The following is an 18,781-nucleotide window of genomic DNA, read 5'->3' on the forward strand; positions in this document are numbered from 1 at the left end:
ATATAGGTCGCAATGCGTGAGCTTTCAGTGGCATAATATTGTGATTCTAGAGATATGAGTGGAAACCCGTCCTATTTTTAGGGCCGCTCGGATATATACTATGACTTTGAAGATCTAAGAGAAATCCATAGAAACAAGTCCTTGAGATCTGGACAATTTTACGACCATTCCACCGTATACGGGACTGTTTACCTCTGGAAGATGAGGAAATAAGCTCCTAAAAGACCAGCCGAGCATGTTCCCGACCGTTCTTTCAGACCTACCTATCCCTACTTCGCCCTTGTTAACAGCGAGCAGTTGGATGCACAGAGACGTCTAGTGCCCGCCCCTTAAATACGACTGACCCTTGATCCAGTCAACTCTAAGTCTGTGCGTATAAACATCAAGCTGCCATCTCATCTTAATTTGGACTGTCACCTTATCTTGACTTTACTTTCCACGTCATCCCGGGGGCTCACTTCTAATACTATATATCACTAGCCTTCCCTCCAAGTCTAGTTGAAAGATGCAAATAAGCGACTGACTAGACCTAAGTATACTTTTTGTCGGGGCAGAAATATTTCCGCCCTTTCCTATGTGCCCATCGAAGCGAGCAGACAAAAATACCTTGCAACCTCTCCGCCAATGGTGGACGACGGCGGTGCCCGGAGGCGGAGGCGACCAGTGACGACGACTGTGGCCGAGGGAGGCGATCAGTGACGGTGGGTGACGGCAGCCGACGACAACATGTGCCCTGAGGTGGTAACATCACCAGCTGAAGCTGACTGCCGACAAGGGCCAGCAACTGACGGTTGAAGATAGCGATCAACAATGGACGACAACAACCAATACAAAAAAAAATAGACTAAGAGTATATTTGACATTTAAATTTTAATTAAATATTAAATTTATAATATCATCCAACTTATGTGGTGTTGACCTTATAATCCAAATTACTTTTTTAATCCAAATTATATTACATTAAAAGTTTATAATTATATACCAATATCATATCAAAACTTTTCAATATAATATAATACTATATTAAAAATTTTGATATTACATATTTTTGATATAATTTGATATACTTTTAACAAGATTCAGTAGATGCAATATATTAAAATTTTTAGTATTTTATACCCTTAATTTCAGGGATGGAGATGCCAATCGATGCGGAGGCTGTTGATATATATGAAGTAGATAGTAATTTAAAAAAAACTCAGAAATTTGTCAATTAAATAAAAAGTGCTTTCCATCCTATACATTTCGATTCGACAAAAATTTAAAATAAAATTTGGATCTTCTTAATTGTTAAGGTGACAGATTTAAAATAGTAAGGAAAAGGGGGGCAAAAAAAAGTCTGCTCAAAACATCCTCACATTTTAAAGCTCAAAACTGAACACGTCAAAGCTCAATCTGATGATGGTGCTGGATTACTTCCATCACCTCTCTTGCCATATCTATTGGCAATTTTTGGTTCAGATAGGGTGTCCCACACCTGCGAACGAGAGAAAACGAACTATTTGGTTTTGTTTCTTTGGGGAGAAAACTAAAAAAAATGGAAGGGTAAAAACGAAGAAAAGGAATGACGGATGTAAATGAAGAGGATAGAAAATTCACTTTCTACCCAATCTTGGACATATAAGTTAATACGGATAAATGTTTAAATTCCATATTTCAAAGGAAACAATTGAAAGATGATCTTATTAGTTCAAGGAAACAGAGGCTTCAAGTAATAGAGTAATTACTTCTTTCGAAGTGTTGTTTACTTACTTCCAATTTCCCTTTAGAACCTCCAATAGCTAACAAGAAAGGGCAATCATCTGAAAAGGCTATAGAGAATATTGCACCCTGAAACAGATAATTTTCGGTATTAGGTTATGAAGTACCAATAAAAGCTAGTAATAGAAGCTTTGCTATTAAAAAAACATAATTTACTAAATTCTGAGAGTTAAAGTGAATTTTCTCCTATTTAACAGACGAGACTTAGATTGGATAATTATACTAGAACAGAAGGTAAAATGAATCAAAATTTTCCATTTCTGATAAAGGAGCGGAGTTTTCTTATAATCCATAATTCTCAAGCATTAAACTGTTTGAGAAAACTTACCGCCTTGAATTTCTGAGATACAATGCATGATGGTTGATTGTTTGACACGTCCCACAATTTCACCTGTTTCGATGAATTAGTCGTCAGCAGATACTTTCATATTGCAGATGAGAAGGGAAAGAAAACCATCCCATACCGTTTTATCTGTTGAACCTGTAGCAAGGAACTGCACCATGATATTTCAACAGGTCAGTCAATTAACTTAAAACTCTTTTATAAGCAGAGTTGAAACTAGACGCATACATTTGGAGCTGCAGGGTTGAAGCAGATTGAAGTAACAGTTTTATCATGAGCCTTAAGTGTGAAAGTTGGTTTGGAATTAGAGCTGGCGCTGGAGCTGGAGTCTGACAAAGCCCGGATGTCGAAACCTTGAACAGTACCATCGTTAAGACTTGCCTGAAACACATCAGACAGGTCACAACTCTTAGAATCTAGGACTAAAACAGCATTGCTTAAATCATCCCTCAAAATTTTGATTAAATATTCCATCATCTGTCCCAATGGCTCAAGCAGGCAGTTCAAGACTAGTAATAGATAACTACTGAAAATGAAATCACAATGGAAATGGCTTGAAAGGAAAACCACCAACCCTTCAACTTCCAATGTTTCAATAGTCAACAATCACCAGTAATATATTATAAACTCACCACAAATGTGTTCTCTGAGTGTGGGTTCCATGCTAAACTTTCAACATCAGATGTGACAGACCATTCGTTGCAGACTTGAGAACTTGATCTCATATCCATCTGCAATTCATAGGGAATAAACATTATTCATCAAGTTATAGTACACCAAGAGAGGAATTCCTTTTAACTAAAAATATTCTGCAGTTTACAAAAAGAAACTCAAAATCACAATGCCACGTAGAAAATCACGACGAAGTGAGGAGAAAAAGTCCATTGGAGAGGCTTCAAGACACCGAGTATTCAACCCCAAACTGATCAGTAATATTGTGATAATGCCCATTCTAATTTAGCATGTATTTGATTATTAAAGAACAGCAGTCAGTAAGCCATGAAACTTTTATGAAAAAAAAGCTAAAAGGCTGAACTGTCTGGCGTTAGAAATTCAAGAAGAAGAATTAAGCCCCACAATCATCTGATCCAGTAACCAAATACTTACCACTGCTGTTTTTAAGACAGAAGGATAATGGCTGTATTTATGTATTCATCCAGGAAATGTGTAGAGTTCACATGCCTAGAACTCTAATTCATCCAAAATATAATCAGCATATCTTAATTAAAGCTCCTGCATCATATTTAAATAGCTTAAACCTAAGAAATTACTAGAGGCTTAAGTCTTAACAGAGCCATTAATTAAAGCTATTCATTCACAATGTTTGGTATACAAAAACGTCATAATTAATAATACATAAGATTAATGACATCAAAAGTTAGATATAGAGCTGAATTTCATTTCCCCTATTTTCGTATGATAGCAAATCAGATAAAGCATGCACAATATGTATAGTCCCAGAAGTCAATTGTGCCTTGACCTTCAACTTCCCTAAGAAATTTCTGTTGAGTCTTTTGATTATTATGTATTTTCTGTTTCAAATAGTTATAAAAGAATATAAGCAGAACTATCAAGTAGCTAAAACTCTTTTCTACAGCCAAGAGATCCAAATCATTCAAGGTGGCAAAAGGCAATTACGCTCGCCCCCAGCGCCCTTGCCAACTCTTCCCAGGGCCAACACGGAGGAGGTAAATCGCAGGTGGCTGCTAGCCTTTGGAATAATGACTGACGCATGAGGGAGGCATTAACCTTGGCTATGCTGAGATTAGAACCCTAGACATTATGGAGGCAGCACCTCATGCGCTAACCACTAGACCATCCCGAGGGGACGAGATCCAAATCATTCAAGGGGAAGTTTAAACAAGAGGAAAAAGTGAGAAAAATCTGATGGCAATACTATTTCAGGTTTTATTTGCAGGATGTATGTATAATAGATAAGCTATTCCATTTTGTGAATAATACAATATTCATTAGTTGACCCATCCTTCTAATAGCTTATCACTTAGCCTCTTTTAGTTGATGATTCATGCAAACTTATGTACCATAGGCAATATTAAGGGGAAAGAAAGACATATGATCTTATGAGAGATTTCTTATCCATTACCACAGCAACTGATGGATCAAAAGAACCACTGATAAGTATTTCAGGAGAATATCGACTCCATGCAACTGCTTGGACCTACAGCAACAGTGTAGCTATTAGTTTATTTTGCTGAAAATCTTAACAATCTTAATTTTAAGTTATGATGCAAAACAAAGCATGAAATCATACAGCACCAAATACTTCACCACAATGGCAAGCAAAAACAATAACAAAAATAAATAGATGCAATAGTTTTACACTCGTATCTAACAGTGATTATTCCACAAGAGAATTGATTAAATGCAATAAATTTAAGGGCAATGTGCATATAAGAAACTAATTGATTATTATTATTATTTTTTTTTTTTGCATCTCAGCTATCTGGGAGGGATTTGAAACCATATTAAAATTATTATTTTATTCTTTCATAATGTAAACTTAGTTACCTTGTCTTTATGATGCTCAACAGTTACAGCACATTTGCCAGTAACTACATCCCATATCTTCACAGTTTTGTCTGCACTTGCACTAGCTAGAACATTCCTGAGATTCAATGCACAAATCTTCTTGTAAGACCCACAAGCTTGTACAACACAATCAAATAACATTTTGAGGGACCAAACTCACCTCACTTCCTTATTCCATGCAAGCCCAAGTACAGAGTCCCTATGACTATTTTTTTTGTATTTGACGGAGGTCTACACATTACAATCAAGGAAATAAACAACAAAATAAGATGCCACTACAAATATCATTTTATAGAATGGATGTGAAACATTAGCAGACAATCTACATGAGAGAATATTGAGGCACATAAGCTGAAAATTTGCACAGGTATCTTAAAGTAATTGAAGAACAATGTTTATATAGATACCACAACAATGAGCACAATTAGGGACCACTAGTTGCTAGTTTGAACCTCCAGAGGAAAAGAACAAAAAGCACTACATGAGGGCACTAGACAACATATTACTCTCCTTAGTCTACAAGTTATATAACTTTCGTTCTACGTAGCTATAAGTGTTTGAAGCAATTAGAAGTCTGCAATTATAGTATTACAATATAGTTCACCCCTGAGAAAGAACAACAAACCTTTTTCCCTGTTTTCTTCTTTCTCGAGACACCCCCTAGGACCATAAAAGGTTGAACTTCATCAACCTGTCAAAATTAAATTAGGATGTGTAAATAGCTTACAAACATTATTCCAAACAAGCTAAAATTAATACAAGGAAGCTGCTAATGGTAACACAGAATACATACAAGATCAAGGTCCCATATCTCAATAGCAGGCTCCATGGAGCCAACAGCTATGAAATTGCCTACAGAAATAAGTACGATGCAAAAGAAAGACAATTTTTCAACATGCATAATTGGGAAAGCAAAATTCCAACATAGTAGTAAAGGAAACAGTTACCTTTCTCATCACCTTTACGGCCACAATCTAACCATGCCGTGCAGAGGGGAAAATCTGCAAGGATTATGTCATGATGAACATACATGTTTGAATCTCCATCCTCCGATTCTTCAAAAATCCAAACCTGCCAAATGAACCATTTTAGATAAGCTAATCAGACGAACCTTCAGCCTAAAATAAGCATCTTAAATATCTTTCCAAACTTAATGCAAACTCACTTTCTGTTGTTATGAAGTAATCCTAATATGTGAAAGCATTCACATAATGCACCTATAAATATCAGGAGATTTTTTTTTTTTTTTTGCCTTAAAAAAACAATGCAAAAAAAATTCCCCAAATAAGGCCATCAATATGTATGACATCAATGATGTGGATTTTAAAAAGACTTTCTTGGTGGGTTTCATCTATGAACCAACCATATACCCATCTTATGAAAAGATCCAGCTACCAAATAACCTGCGCACTATCACTAACAAGACAGCAAGGGTAATAGCAATTCAGGCATGAGATATAGCTCATACCTTCACTCACAAATATTAATGCCGTTCATCTTAATTATTTATTTCTTAATCAAGTATCATAGAGGCTAAGAGGGAAACAAACACAGCAAGAATTTAGAAACAATATTAAAAACAAGCAAACAGACAAGTAATGAAAAAAGGCCTGTATTGTGCAAAACTTGCCTCAAGATGACTGACTTCATCTTCATTTCTTGCACAGACTATAACTGCATCAGTTGGTTCTATGGTCATATCTTCTATCTCATCGTCGTCTTCGTCATCGTCATCGTCATCATCATCATCCTAGTCAATATATTAAGTGAAACTATTATTTGAATTCTCCTTTAGAGTAAAACAAAGAAACATAGTTTTCAAGTTAAAATTGTTTGACTCACATCCTTGTTCTTCAGATAAGGGTCCATATCATTACTTGGATAGTAACTGTTGCCTAGACCAGTACTAAATAGCTCAATTCCTGGCATATTAAAATGTATAAGTGGAAACAAAATACAATTCTTAACTTTGCTAAGATCATTGAAGAGAATTTGGTACCATCATCCTCATCATCATAGTGATCCATGTCAAGTTCTCGAAGGCTATCAGCTATATCAGGGAAACAACTAGAACTCTTATCCGCTTTGTTAGACAAAGCTTTAGCTGCAGCCAATGCATGCACTACCTCATCTTCTTCTATGGAAGCATCGACATCCATATCCTCTCCTTCCTCGACATCACTGTCTCCACTGCACAATCATCATTACTACTGGATTATGGCAATTATGTAGAAGTTTATAAAAGAAATAAAAAGTCAAGTTCTAAAAGAGATTACCCTTTTTCCAATGCTCCTGTGCTCAAAATCTCCTCAATTTCTTCTATGGAGGGTGGTTCAACCTCCACCGGGGAGACCTTAGAAGCTCCCTTTGGTACCCAACTAATTGCAGATATCATTTTATCGCCAAGATAGATGAGCAAGGGCAATGAGATCAGTTAAGCAGCGACCTCAGGCCTTTGAACCTAAGTAGGTCGTGAAGTAGAGATTGTCTAGAAGGGTGGTAGAGAGGAGATAGCCACAGTGAGGAGAGGAAGGTCCTTGGCCAAGAAGGAGAGGAGGTGAATGCGTGGAACACGTTCTACCTAAAACTTACAAAATTTTAAAGTTTGTTAGATCATGCATTCAAATATAAGATTAGCTCACAACTTTATGATATATTTCATAATAATCTTTCCTCAAGATTCATAAAATATAAATTGCTTTTATTTAATTTTGCCCCTAAATTAAATAAGATGGTATCATATTAAAATGATTAGATAATTTAACTCATACGGTCGTTCAAACCCCCTCGAATTCATTTGCTTAAGGAATAAATTCACCTATGGGTATACCCAAGTCAGGGCATGGACCGCCCCTTTGAGTTTTTTTTTTAAAATTAATACTATACCCCACAGCTATGTTGATTGGCTGATTCACTATTGTTCGTATCTATTGGTACAACTTTTACAAGAAAATACCGCGACTTCTTATGTTAAGTATTGAATTTTAAAAATAAAATATATAATAAAAACGGATGAACTAAATGTAGTTTGACTCATAAACACATGATAAAGGTGAACAGACAGAAGAAGCAAACTGAACATTCTGCGTATTAATTGTGACTTCATTAAAGAATCTCTTGTAATTAACGAGTTAATAATTGATTCAATAACTCCCTTATAATAAATGTAACCTCCATAAATGAGGAGGAAAGAAAGAGGTTTAGAAAAAGGAACTGTATAAAAGGATAGTAATGAGAAAATAATAAGAGCCCCAATATTGGTGTCCTTGTGTCTTCTTCTTCTCCGCTTTCATTTTTTCAATGGCTCATTGCAATCGCGCCAATTCCCTTACCAGCACACCGGCGAGTCAACCTTAACTCTTGGAGCAAGATCAACAACCATGATTAACCTTTTTTCCACTCACTAGTTTGATCCAACTACTTAATTTAGCTGTTGAAACTCTAATTGATCAAATACAAAGATCGGCTTTCATGAATTAAGATGCCTAATCAATTAAGGAGACCATAATTCTATAATAAAATGGCGGAAAGAGTCTACCCCAATTAGTTATCTCGTTCAAACCATATATTTTATCAATTTATGACCTACTCATTGTTCTGATACATAACACATAACTAGCAAACCACCAGATTGAATGAACTAAACTTAAACAATATAGGGAATACTGCAATCAACCTATTATAGGTAGAATGATGCGACAAAGGATTTGAACACAAACATATTAAGGATTGAGAGAAAGGGGCGAGGTCGACGCTTCCGTATGACGATAGGAGGATAGAGGAAGAGATAAGTACTACCTGTCATCGGAGGTGGAGATTAGCGGATTTGTGACCTGGTGTAGCAATAGGAGAGAAGAAGAAGCCAAAATACCGTACGAGGTATGGAGAAATCAAGAATCTCTCTGTAGACAGTAACCAAATACTTAGCACTGCTGTTTTTTAGATAGAAGGATAATGGCTGTATTTATGTATTCATCTAGGAAATGTGTAGAGTTCACATGCCTAGAACTCTAATTCATCCAAAATATAATCAGCATATCTTACTTAAAGCTCCTGCATCATATTTAAATAGCTTAAGCCTAAGAAATTACTAGAGGTTTAAGTCTTAACAGAGCCATTAAGTAAAGCTATTCGTTCACAATGTTTAGTATACAAAAACGTCATAATTAATAATACATAAGATTAATGACATCAAAAGTTAGATATAGAGCTGAATTTCATTTCCCCTATTTTCATATGATAGCAAATCAGATTAAGTGTCACAACCCGGAGACTTCATCCCTATATGAGGGATAGAGTCCCCGCTCAGATAATATTCATACTTGCATCAAAATCAGAAATAATACCCGAAGAGGGTACACCAGGCTGTACGAGTATGAATATGTAACAATTTATTAAATCGCATAGACAAAATGCCAACACAGAACTCTATAATACCATGACCTGATTGGCAAACTGACTTCATGTAGATAATGAAATGGAAGGTATTAAACATTAAAAAATGCATAAACAGCCCAACTAATGCAATACAAAATAAACTGGATGACTCTGTAGAAACTGTCTCCATAACTATCGGTGAGTATCTCTGAACAATTGTTAAAACTTTTTTTCACCAACTATGCATTCCTCATAATGCATTGTGGACCAAGTAATTGACGTTCGCCTACTTTGTCCCACAACACGGATGATCTACATGCTCGACCATATAGTACTTCCAAAGGAGCCATCTGAATAACTAAATGAAAACAATTGCTATAGGCGAATTCCACCAAGTGTAAGTGGTCCTCCCAACTACCTCTAAAATCAAGCACACAAGCTCGTAAAAGATCCTCTAAGGTTTGAATAGTCTGCTCTGGTTGACCATCTGTCTAGGTGTGGAAAGCATAACTGAAGCATTACTAGTAACCAAGGCCTTCTGTAAGCTTTGCGAAAATTTAGACGTGAAACGAGAGTCTCGATCAGATATGATGCTCAAAGGAATTCCATGAATCTCACAATTTCTCAGCAATAAAGTTCAGCTAGGCAACTCAATGCATCAGTGCGACAAATGGGTTAGAAGTGTATTGATTTAGTCAATTGGTCCACAACTACCCAATTGCATCATAACCCTTTTTGGACCTTGGTAATCTAACAACAAAATCCATGGTGATATGCTCTCATTTCTATTCAAGAATACGGATCTTTTGTAGAAGTCCTGCAAGTCTCTGATGTTCTGTTTTAATTTGTTGACAGACTAAACAACGTGCCATAAACTCGACTATATCTCATTTTATATTTCGCCACCAAAAATTTTTCTTAAGGTCCCTGTACCTTCTAGTTGTACCTGAATGCACTGCTTGATTCATTTACAGCCATACTCGAAGAGATAAAAAAATGTGTACTACCAGTATCAATCAATAGATCTGCTAAGAAGCCATAAACAGAAATGATACCTTTGATAATTGATCCATCAGCTCGTCATGCATCCTCATTAGTCATTGCATAAACCCGTCTAGTAGCAGGCTCCTGAGATGGGGCTCCAGCGGGCACGTACGTCAGAAGGGGTTGTGTGGGAACTTGAGTCGGCTGAGTAGAGTAGAAATATTAGGTAGATTGGTATGGAGGTATTGGTTGTGCCTGTCATTGGTACATCTGTGATTGTGGATATTGTTGTTGAGAAGTATGTGGTTGTGACCAAGTTGGTTGATATCTTTGTTGACTCCTTTGTGATTGTGATTGGGGCTGAGGTTGTTGGAATGCCTGTCCTTGTTGTGTCCCGGTTTCCTGGACTCATGTGCTCATAACATGCAATCTTTGCTTTGGCGCCCAGGCAGTTTGCAATAAAAACAAATATCATGATCTAGTTGACACCTCAAAGTCCGATGTCCATCCCGCCCACAAAGATAACATCAACTCTAACCTACAACTTCTGAATCATTTGATCTTCCCTTCTAGTAGGTGTTAGTCGAGCGTGAGAATCCCTGAAATGATGTGTTCTTATTCTTTGCTTTCTTCTTAAATAGAGGGGAACCCTCCATGATGTTTCCTTCATCTTGTTCCTTGTTATGAGAGTTTCATCTATCACGTTGTCGTTCTTTTCCTCAATGATCTGATTGGGATTTATTTTAGTGTTGTTCCTTTTCCTTATTTAATCTTCGTCGTATCGCCTCAATAGAAATGGCTCTGTCTAAGGTCTCCTAAAAGCTTGTGTGAATCAATCTAGACATTTTAATCCGGATATAAGGCGCAAGTCCCTGAATGAAATGTTTCTGACGGTCTGCACAAGTAGCTACTGATGATGACCAAAATTCTGCCAACTTGTCAAATTCCGCACAATAGTCCATTACATTTTTATCTTCTTGGCGAATACTCAAAAATTCTTGACATCTCACATCTTTAAATGCTTCTGGATAATATTTACTTTCAAATGCCTCCTTGAATTGCTTCCAGGATATGGACCAAGTCCTAAACGTTTGCTTCCGCACATGCCACCAATCCACTACTCATCCCCGGAAGAAATAGGTGGCAAATTGTACCTTCTCCATTAAGGTTGTAAACGTGTCGAGCCAAGCCAAGTTTTGGGGTGTTCAAGCTTGTTTGATAAGGTAACCGAGTCGAGCTTAAAATGAACCAAGCTTTTGAAATGATTGTTCAAGCTTGGTTTGGTTTATTTTTTATGAGCTTGAGTTTATTTGAAGTTTGGCTTGAGCTTGATTCATTTAGATATTATCAAGCTCTCAATTCAAGCTTGGCTTGAGCTTGGTTCGAGCTTGACTCGTTTAGATGTTATTAAGCTCTCAATTCAAGTTTATTTGATTGTTTGAAACTTTTGGTTGTTTGATTGGTTATGGAGCTTGATAATTTAAACTTATTTGTTTATTTTATTTTATTTTATTTTATTATTTATTTAGCATATTGAAAAGAGTTTTATTAATGAATATGGTTCGTGAATATTGTTCACGAACGTTAACGAGTTGAACACATATATGTTCAAACTTGTTTGTTTAATTTAACGAGTTATTCAAGTTTGTTTGTTTAATTAATCTTGTGTATATTGAACGAACATAAACAAACTTTTACCAAGCCAAACATCAAGCTTGTTCACGAATGTTTGGTTCATTTACAACCTTATTCTCCATATCCCGACAGGCTATATAGCCAAATGTATCCTCTAAATCTCCTATCTAGCCATGAGCTTCCCACAGATCAATAGTACCATGAAAAGGAACGCATCGATCTTTCACTGGTTTTACAAGTTGCACTATTCTAGCCTTGCCAACTGGAATACTTTCAATAGGTGTGCCGGACTCATTTCTAGAGTCCTCTGTTGAGCTAGTCCTCGACTTGTCCTGCTACTCAGGGCGTTCTAAACCTTGAGCTGCATACCGATTAGGAATGTTCTCTGGTATGGAAGGTTGTGGTCGCCCTCAAGCTCTCCAACACCATGAGTAAGTTGACGGCCCTGACTGTATACTGTAGAAGTTTGTCCTCACACCATAGTCTGTGATGAACTAAAAGGTAAGTCAACAATTATACTTAGTCAAGTAAAACAAATGTATAACCTCTATTTTGCTTAGAGACACATGACTAAGTTTGGAGACAACTCTATCAACCATCCAAGACTCTCAATGTGTTATCATGAACTCCTAAAACAAATCGTCAAAACCTAGGCTCTAATACCAATAAATATTGTCACGACCCTGAGACTTCATCCCCCTATATGAGGGATAGCCTCTCCACTCAGATAATATTCATACCTGCATCAAAATCAGAAATAATACCCGAAGAGGGTACACAAGGCTGTACGAATATGAATATGCAACAATTTATTAAATCACATAAACGAAATGCCAACACAAGACTCTATAATACCATGACACAAACTGACTTCATATAGACAATGAAAAGGAAGGTACTAAACATAAAAAAAATGCATGAAAAGCCCAACTAATGCAATGCAAAATAAACTGGATAAACTATGCTGAAACCATCTCCATAACTATCGCTAAGCATTTCTGAACAATTGTCCAAACTTTATTTACTAAACCTCAAAAATTGCCTCAAGTCTATGAATCTAGTGTCAAAGGAAAAGGAAAGTGAGCACAAAGTGCAAAGTGAAGATAAGAAAGACGGCATGAAAAATATTATTAAAAGGGTAAAGCATCCTTTACCATTTATCTTTTCATTTCCTTTATCTTTTATTCACTTCTTATCTAATTTCCTCAGTTCTCCTTAGTTTCTCTTTTTTTTTCCCACATTTCACACATTATTGTCTTATTTTATCTGACAGCTCAATTTAATTTATTGAGTGTGTGAATGACAAACAATGTACACATTAAGGGTTGTGTCGCATAAGTGAAGGGGAACGACCTACATTCCACCTAATACGAACACATCCTGTGTAAATAAAATATCCAAGTGAGCGACCCGCAACCCATCGAGAAAGCATCGTATAGGAGAGTGAACGCCCCACAATCCATTCGTAATGAAATACATCAAATGCATGGATCTATACAACCTTGCAACTATTAAAGGTTTTGCTACCAAGAACCTACAACATAGCTGTTCTTCATGAAACTACATGTATAAAAGTTTCCTACACAACTGAATTTAGATTGCTGGGCAACCACAAATTCTGCACTACACTACTAAATTCTGCATACCATAAGCTTAACATGATTCTGCAATATAATCAATCCCAAAGTACTGATATGAATCAAGATTTATTACTAGGTATGTCTACTTTATATCATTATAATAAAATGGAGTCCTATAAAAGAGCAGCTGAATTGTATACTCAACCCATTGCTCTAAGGCAAGAAGATAATATCTCAATAATCACCCATTGCTATATAATCTCAAGAAGCTGAATTGTATTATCTCAAGAAGATAATATACTCAACCCTTTGCTATATCAGAACTCTACACTAATTCCTTATCGAAACATGCACTGTTCGGAAATCCAAATGAATTCACAAGGAAAAGCTATTCTCAATTATTCTCTAACCTCCTTATTCTATGCTTACACTATCTAGCATCATTACCAGATATGAAAATTAGTCAACAAAAATTCATAGAGACAAAATCATTTGTGATCAAGACTTAGAACACCTACTTTCGGTCCAATCTGCAATTCAGCCAGGCATATTAACGAACAGGTTTCTTGCAAACCACTCACAACATCAAGGACACGGTAGAAATTGAATCAAAACCCGTTCACAGTCAACTGAATCTTGCAATATTCACATCAAGAACATTCCAGTGGAAATCGAGCTCCTTCAACAGCATAATGTATTGATCAAACGGTGAAATCCAGAAATCCGGCGTTTCCAAAAGCACCTCAATGAATCTTCATCTCGCATCAGTAAATCCCAAAGGAAAACCGAGTACAATCTTATTCACAAACAAGCAACAACTTCACAGCATGCTTCAAAAAAAATCAAGTGAAACAAGGAACCCCAAATCCAATTCGGGAAACTCACGGCAGCACACCCTAACCCAACCATCTTCACAGAAAAATTCGGAAACAAAAGGAAAAGGAATCCGGAACTATCCTACTGCAGGTGAGTAGCGACTTACCTATCCTTGAACTCAAAACCGGGAAGGGGAGCTGCTAGGGTTCGGAGAAAACTCAAGTTCTCCGGCTCTTCTTCGTGCTCACGGGTCCTTCTTGACGAGTGGATCACTAAGGAATGAAGACCTCACGGAGAGACACCCTCGCCGGCGCCGGAAGTGGTGCCCTAACCCTGTTGCGTTTTCGCCCGAGACGAGAAGTGCCGACGCCGCGAGAGAGAAAGGTGAGGTAATATTTTAGGTCACGGGAACATTAAACACCTAAGTTCTCCTTATTAGAGTAATACTCTAATGTTTCTGTTAACTAGTACTTTAAATACATTTTGTTCCCTACTTGATTAACAAAACTCTCGTGGAATACTTGGTTGGCTGCGTTCTGCTTAAAGCTCGGGTTGCAGGTTCGAGTTTTGGCTACATCCCTTTTTATTCCAATTTATTTCCTATTCATTAACTACTGCTTAAATAGATTTTGCTCCATATTCATTCACAAAACAATTCAGGAACAGATGACTAGCTGCATCCCTTTTTATTCCAATTTATTTCCTATTCATTAACTACTGCTTAAATAGATTTTGCTCCATATTCATTCACAAAACAATTCCGGAACATATGGCTAGCTGGATTCAGTTAAGGCTCGGTTCAGGTTCGAGGTCCACGATTTGAATATCGACTTGAACATTTTTTTGTCGAAATTTTCTTCGTTTAGTAAAAATATCAAACGACCTCCAAAAATTACATAAAAATACTCTAAAAATTTCTAAAAATCCCTAGAATATTTCTATAGCATTTTTAAATATTTTTAAATTACTTTTAGGACTCTAATTGAGGAAATTTGGATTGTTACATATACATACATAGATAGAGTGAACAACCCGTGATCCAACAAAAAGAGATGTATCGTATATACAAGGAGTGAACAACCTGCAATCCACCTAATACGAAATACATCATGCGAATACACATATGTAAACACATACATAGGATGAATGACCTGCAATCCATTTCATGAGGTAAAAATCATTTCAATTGGCCAAAGCCTATGTACGCGTAAGAAAACCCCGAATGTTAAAGTTTAAAGCGCAGAGCCATGCTCTGTATTTATATAAAGTTATTTCAATTACTCATCTAACATAACTAATCTCATATCTCTAGAACCGAAGTTCCATAAAATAAAGGTGACACTCGTTTCTTTATTAATCCACCTAAGAAGTTGCATACTTCTTACGAGTATTGAGCTGAAACTCTCACTCGTACTATTCAATTATACGTAATTATTTCAACAGAATTATTCTCGTTATTTATCCTCTTAAAATTTCTCCTAAGGATTTGTATTCTTATAAAAGAAATCTCTTAAACTTCCCCATGTTATTTCTAACATTTAAGATATTTATTAGAACCCTCATTACTCGTTTTTTTTAGAGCAACAATAATTTAAGATATAAAAAAAAAACAAGCAGAAATAATAACAAGATCAACCAACAAAGCTATATTATAAAAACATGAAATTTTACTACCATTATTTATTAATTTTGAAGCATGACTATAAGGAGTTTTGATGTTTACAGAGTACTACTATAAAAAAAAAAGATTTTAATGGTGATAGGTGTCAGTAACTCAGCGATGTAAATTTGTGATAGAGATGTAACCGTAGCTTTGTTGCAATCATAATTATAAATGTTTTAATGTCCACTGTGTAAGCAATATAAATCAGTGAATATTTGAATTAATAAACAAGATAATAATCTAATTAGATAGACTGATTCTGAGTATCACTGTGATGATTCATGGTAGATTTGAAAACAGATTCGTAGGGACCAATAATGACGTAGGATCGAGGTGTGTGCTTAACCATGCACGAAGATAAATCGAAAGAGACAAAGAGTCAAGCAAGAACACTCCACCTCAATTGAAGATGCAATTTCGCTTGCTGTTGTGAAGCGTTGGCAGCACGATGACGTGCGGCGGCTACGATGGCGCGCGACGACAGCGACGATGTGCAACGACGACGATGGCAACCACGACAGGAAGCAAGGGCGGTAGTCGCGGCGGCGTGAGGGGTTGGAGGGTGCGGGAACGTGGGCCGAGGAAGAGTAGGGTAGGGAAGGGTTTTTAAAAAGGGTTTGGGTCTCTCACCCTTTTTAATGGAACTTTTACATAAAAATCCAATACGTTACAAAATTTATATGGGAGGGATTTGAAAATTTGCACAGGTATCTGAAAGTAATTGAAGAACAATGTTTATATAAATACCACAACAATGAGTACAATTAGCGACCACTAGTAGCTAGTTTGAACTTCCAGAGGAGAACGACAAAAAGCACAACATGAGGGCACTAGACAACATATTACTCTCCTTAGTCTACAAGTTATATAACTTTCGTTCTACGTAGCTATAAGTGTTTGAAGCAATTAGAAGCCTGCAATTATAGTATTACAATATAGTTCACTCCTGAGAAAGAACAACAAACCTTTTCCCCTGTTTTCTTCTTACTCGAGACACCCCCTAGGACCATAAAAGGTTGAACTTCATCAACCTGTCAAAATTAAATTAGGATTTGTAAATAGCTTATCAACATTATTCCAAACAAACTAAAATTAATATAAGGAAGCTACTAACGGTAACACAAAATACATACAAGATCAAGGTCCCATATCTCAATAGCAGGCTCCATGGAGCCAACAGCTATGAAATTGCCTACAGAAATCAGCACGATGCAAAAGAAAGACAATTATTCAACCTGCATAATTGGGGAAGCAAAATTCCAACATGGTAGTAAAGGAAACAGTTAGCTTTATCATCACCTTTACGGACACAATCTAATCATTCCGTGCAGAGGGGAAAATCTGGAAGGATTATGTCATGATGAACATACATGTTTGAATCCATCCTCCGATTCTTCACAAATCCAAACCTGCCAAATGAACCATTTTAGATAAGCTAATCAGGCGAACCTTTAGTCTAAAATAAGCATCTTAAATATCTTTCCAATCCTAATATGTGAAAGCATTCACATAATGCACCTATAAATATATCAGGAGATTTTTTTTTTTTTTGCATCAAAAAAACAATCCAAAAAAAAAAACATCCCCAAATAAGGCCATCAGTACGCAGGACATCAATGATGTGGATTTTAAAAAGACTTTCTTGGTGGGTTTCATCTAAGAACCAACCATATACCCATCTTATGAAAAGATCCAGCTACCAAACAACCTGTGCACTATCACTACCAAGACAACTAGGGTAATAGCAATTCAGGCATGAGATCTAGCTCATACCTTCACTCACAAATATCAATGCCATTCATCTTAATTATTTATTTCTTAATCAAGTATCATAGCGGTTAAGAGAGCAACAAACACAGCAAGAATTTAGCATATTAAAAACAAGCAAGCAGACAAATAATGAAAAAATGCCTGTATTGTGCAAAACATGCCTCAAGATGACTGACTTAATCTTCATTTCTTGCACAGATTATAACTGCATCAGTTGGTTCTATAGTCATATCTTCTATCTCGTCGTCGTCGTCGTCGTCGTCGTCGTCATAGTGATCCATGTCAAGTTCTAGAAGGCTATCAGCTATATCAGAGAAACAACTAGAACTCTTATCCCTTTGTTAGACAAAGCTTTAGCTGTAGCCAATGCATGCACTACCTCGTCTTCTTCTATGGAAGCATCGACATCCATATCCTCTCCTTCCTCTACATCACTGTCTCCACTGCACAATCATCATTACTACTGGATTATGGCAATTATGTAGAAGTTTATAAAAGGAATAAAAAGTCAAGTTCTAAAAGAGATTACCCTTTTTCCAATGCTCCTGTTCTCAAAATCTTCTCAATTTCTTCTATGGAGGGCGGTTCAACTACCACCAGGGAGATCTTAGAAGTTGTTGGTCTTGTGACCGATAAGAGGAAGATGAATTATCCTGCACAATATAAAACAACAAACACCTTTTTCAACCAATAGGATTTTATCAATTTCACACTTAAACAAAATATAAAGGAATTAAAGAAAGGTATGAGACACACAAATTTTTATTTGGTTTGTAATGAGAGGATTGCTATTCCAAGAAAAGTTGGCTCAGTAGAAAAATCTCCTTTTTGAACAAAACATCGAAGGTAGAAAAGCCTCGTACACGAAAATGACGCTAAAAATGAAAGACTTAAAGAATACTTGAAGTATAAAGTGTGTTATTAAAAAGGAGAAGATCATGGCTTTATTTATAGGAAGTCGAGCGGAAGACGCAGCAAGCGAGAAGGACGACACGGGAAGGGAGACGACGGGCTCGGTGCGTCCGAAGGATGAGAAAGTTGCGGAAGAATACTCCGGTAGGCGTGAAGAGCGTGCGCGGCGTTCGAGGGACGTTAAGCCGGGACGGAAGGCTGCTCGAGGAGAAGGCCGGGAATTGGGTTCGAGTGAGCCCTATTCCGGTTGGCCGCAATCACCCAAAAGAACGGAGCGTCGGAAATTGAAGAAACCAGGCTGGAAAATGAGCTGCCAGCTTGGAGGCACCTCCAACAGGCTTGGAGGCGCCTCCAGCTTGAAGGTGACCTGGGAGGCGCCTCCAGCTTGAA

At 36.8% G+C, this 18,781-nt stretch overlaps 1 protein-coding gene across 8 annotated transcripts; it reads right to left on the reverse strand.

Moving 5' to 3' along the window:
- Positions 1–1,186: 1,186 nt before the first annotated feature.
- LOC122005341 (uncharacterized WD repeat-containing protein C17D11.16-like) lies at positions 1,187–18,031 on the reverse strand. 8 transcript variants are annotated; one of them, XM_042560356.1, is made up of 18 exons: positions 14,213–14,465; positions 13,749–13,909; positions 6,931–7,235; positions 6,654–6,844; positions 6,497–6,576; positions 6,285–6,404; positions 5,602–5,725; positions 5,448–5,506; positions 5,280–5,345; positions 4,815–4,885; positions 4,634–4,730; positions 4,209–4,283; positions 2,737–2,835; positions 2,333–2,485; positions 2,226–2,255; positions 2,090–2,152; positions 1,753–1,830; positions 1,187–1,477 (listed from the first exon to the last, which is right to left on the reverse strand). In XM_042560356.1, the coding sequence occupies exons 3-18, from the start codon at positions 7,047–7,049 to the stop codon at positions 1,391–1,393; spliced, it is 1,512 nt and encodes a 503-aa protein (XP_042416290.1). In that variant the 5' UTR covers positions 7,050–7,235; positions 13,749–13,909; positions 14,213–14,465; the 3' UTR covers positions 1,187–1,390. The 8 variants fall into 8 exon arrangements, with proteins under 8 accessions (XP_042416290.1, XP_042416286.1, XP_042416287.1 ...); XM_042560352.1 differs by having other exon boundaries at positions 6,931–7,241; XM_042560353.1 differs by lacking the exon at positions 13,749–13,909.
- Positions 18,032–18,781: the final 750 nt, after the last annotated feature.

The sequence above is a fragment of the Zingiber officinale genome, chromosome 7B, assembly GCF_018446385.1.
Source record: "Zingiber officinale cultivar Zhangliang chromosome 7B, Zo_v1.1, whole genome shotgun sequence".
NCBI classification, from domain to species: domain Eukaryota; kingdom Viridiplantae; phylum Streptophyta; class Magnoliopsida; order Zingiberales; family Zingiberaceae; genus Zingiber; species Zingiber officinale.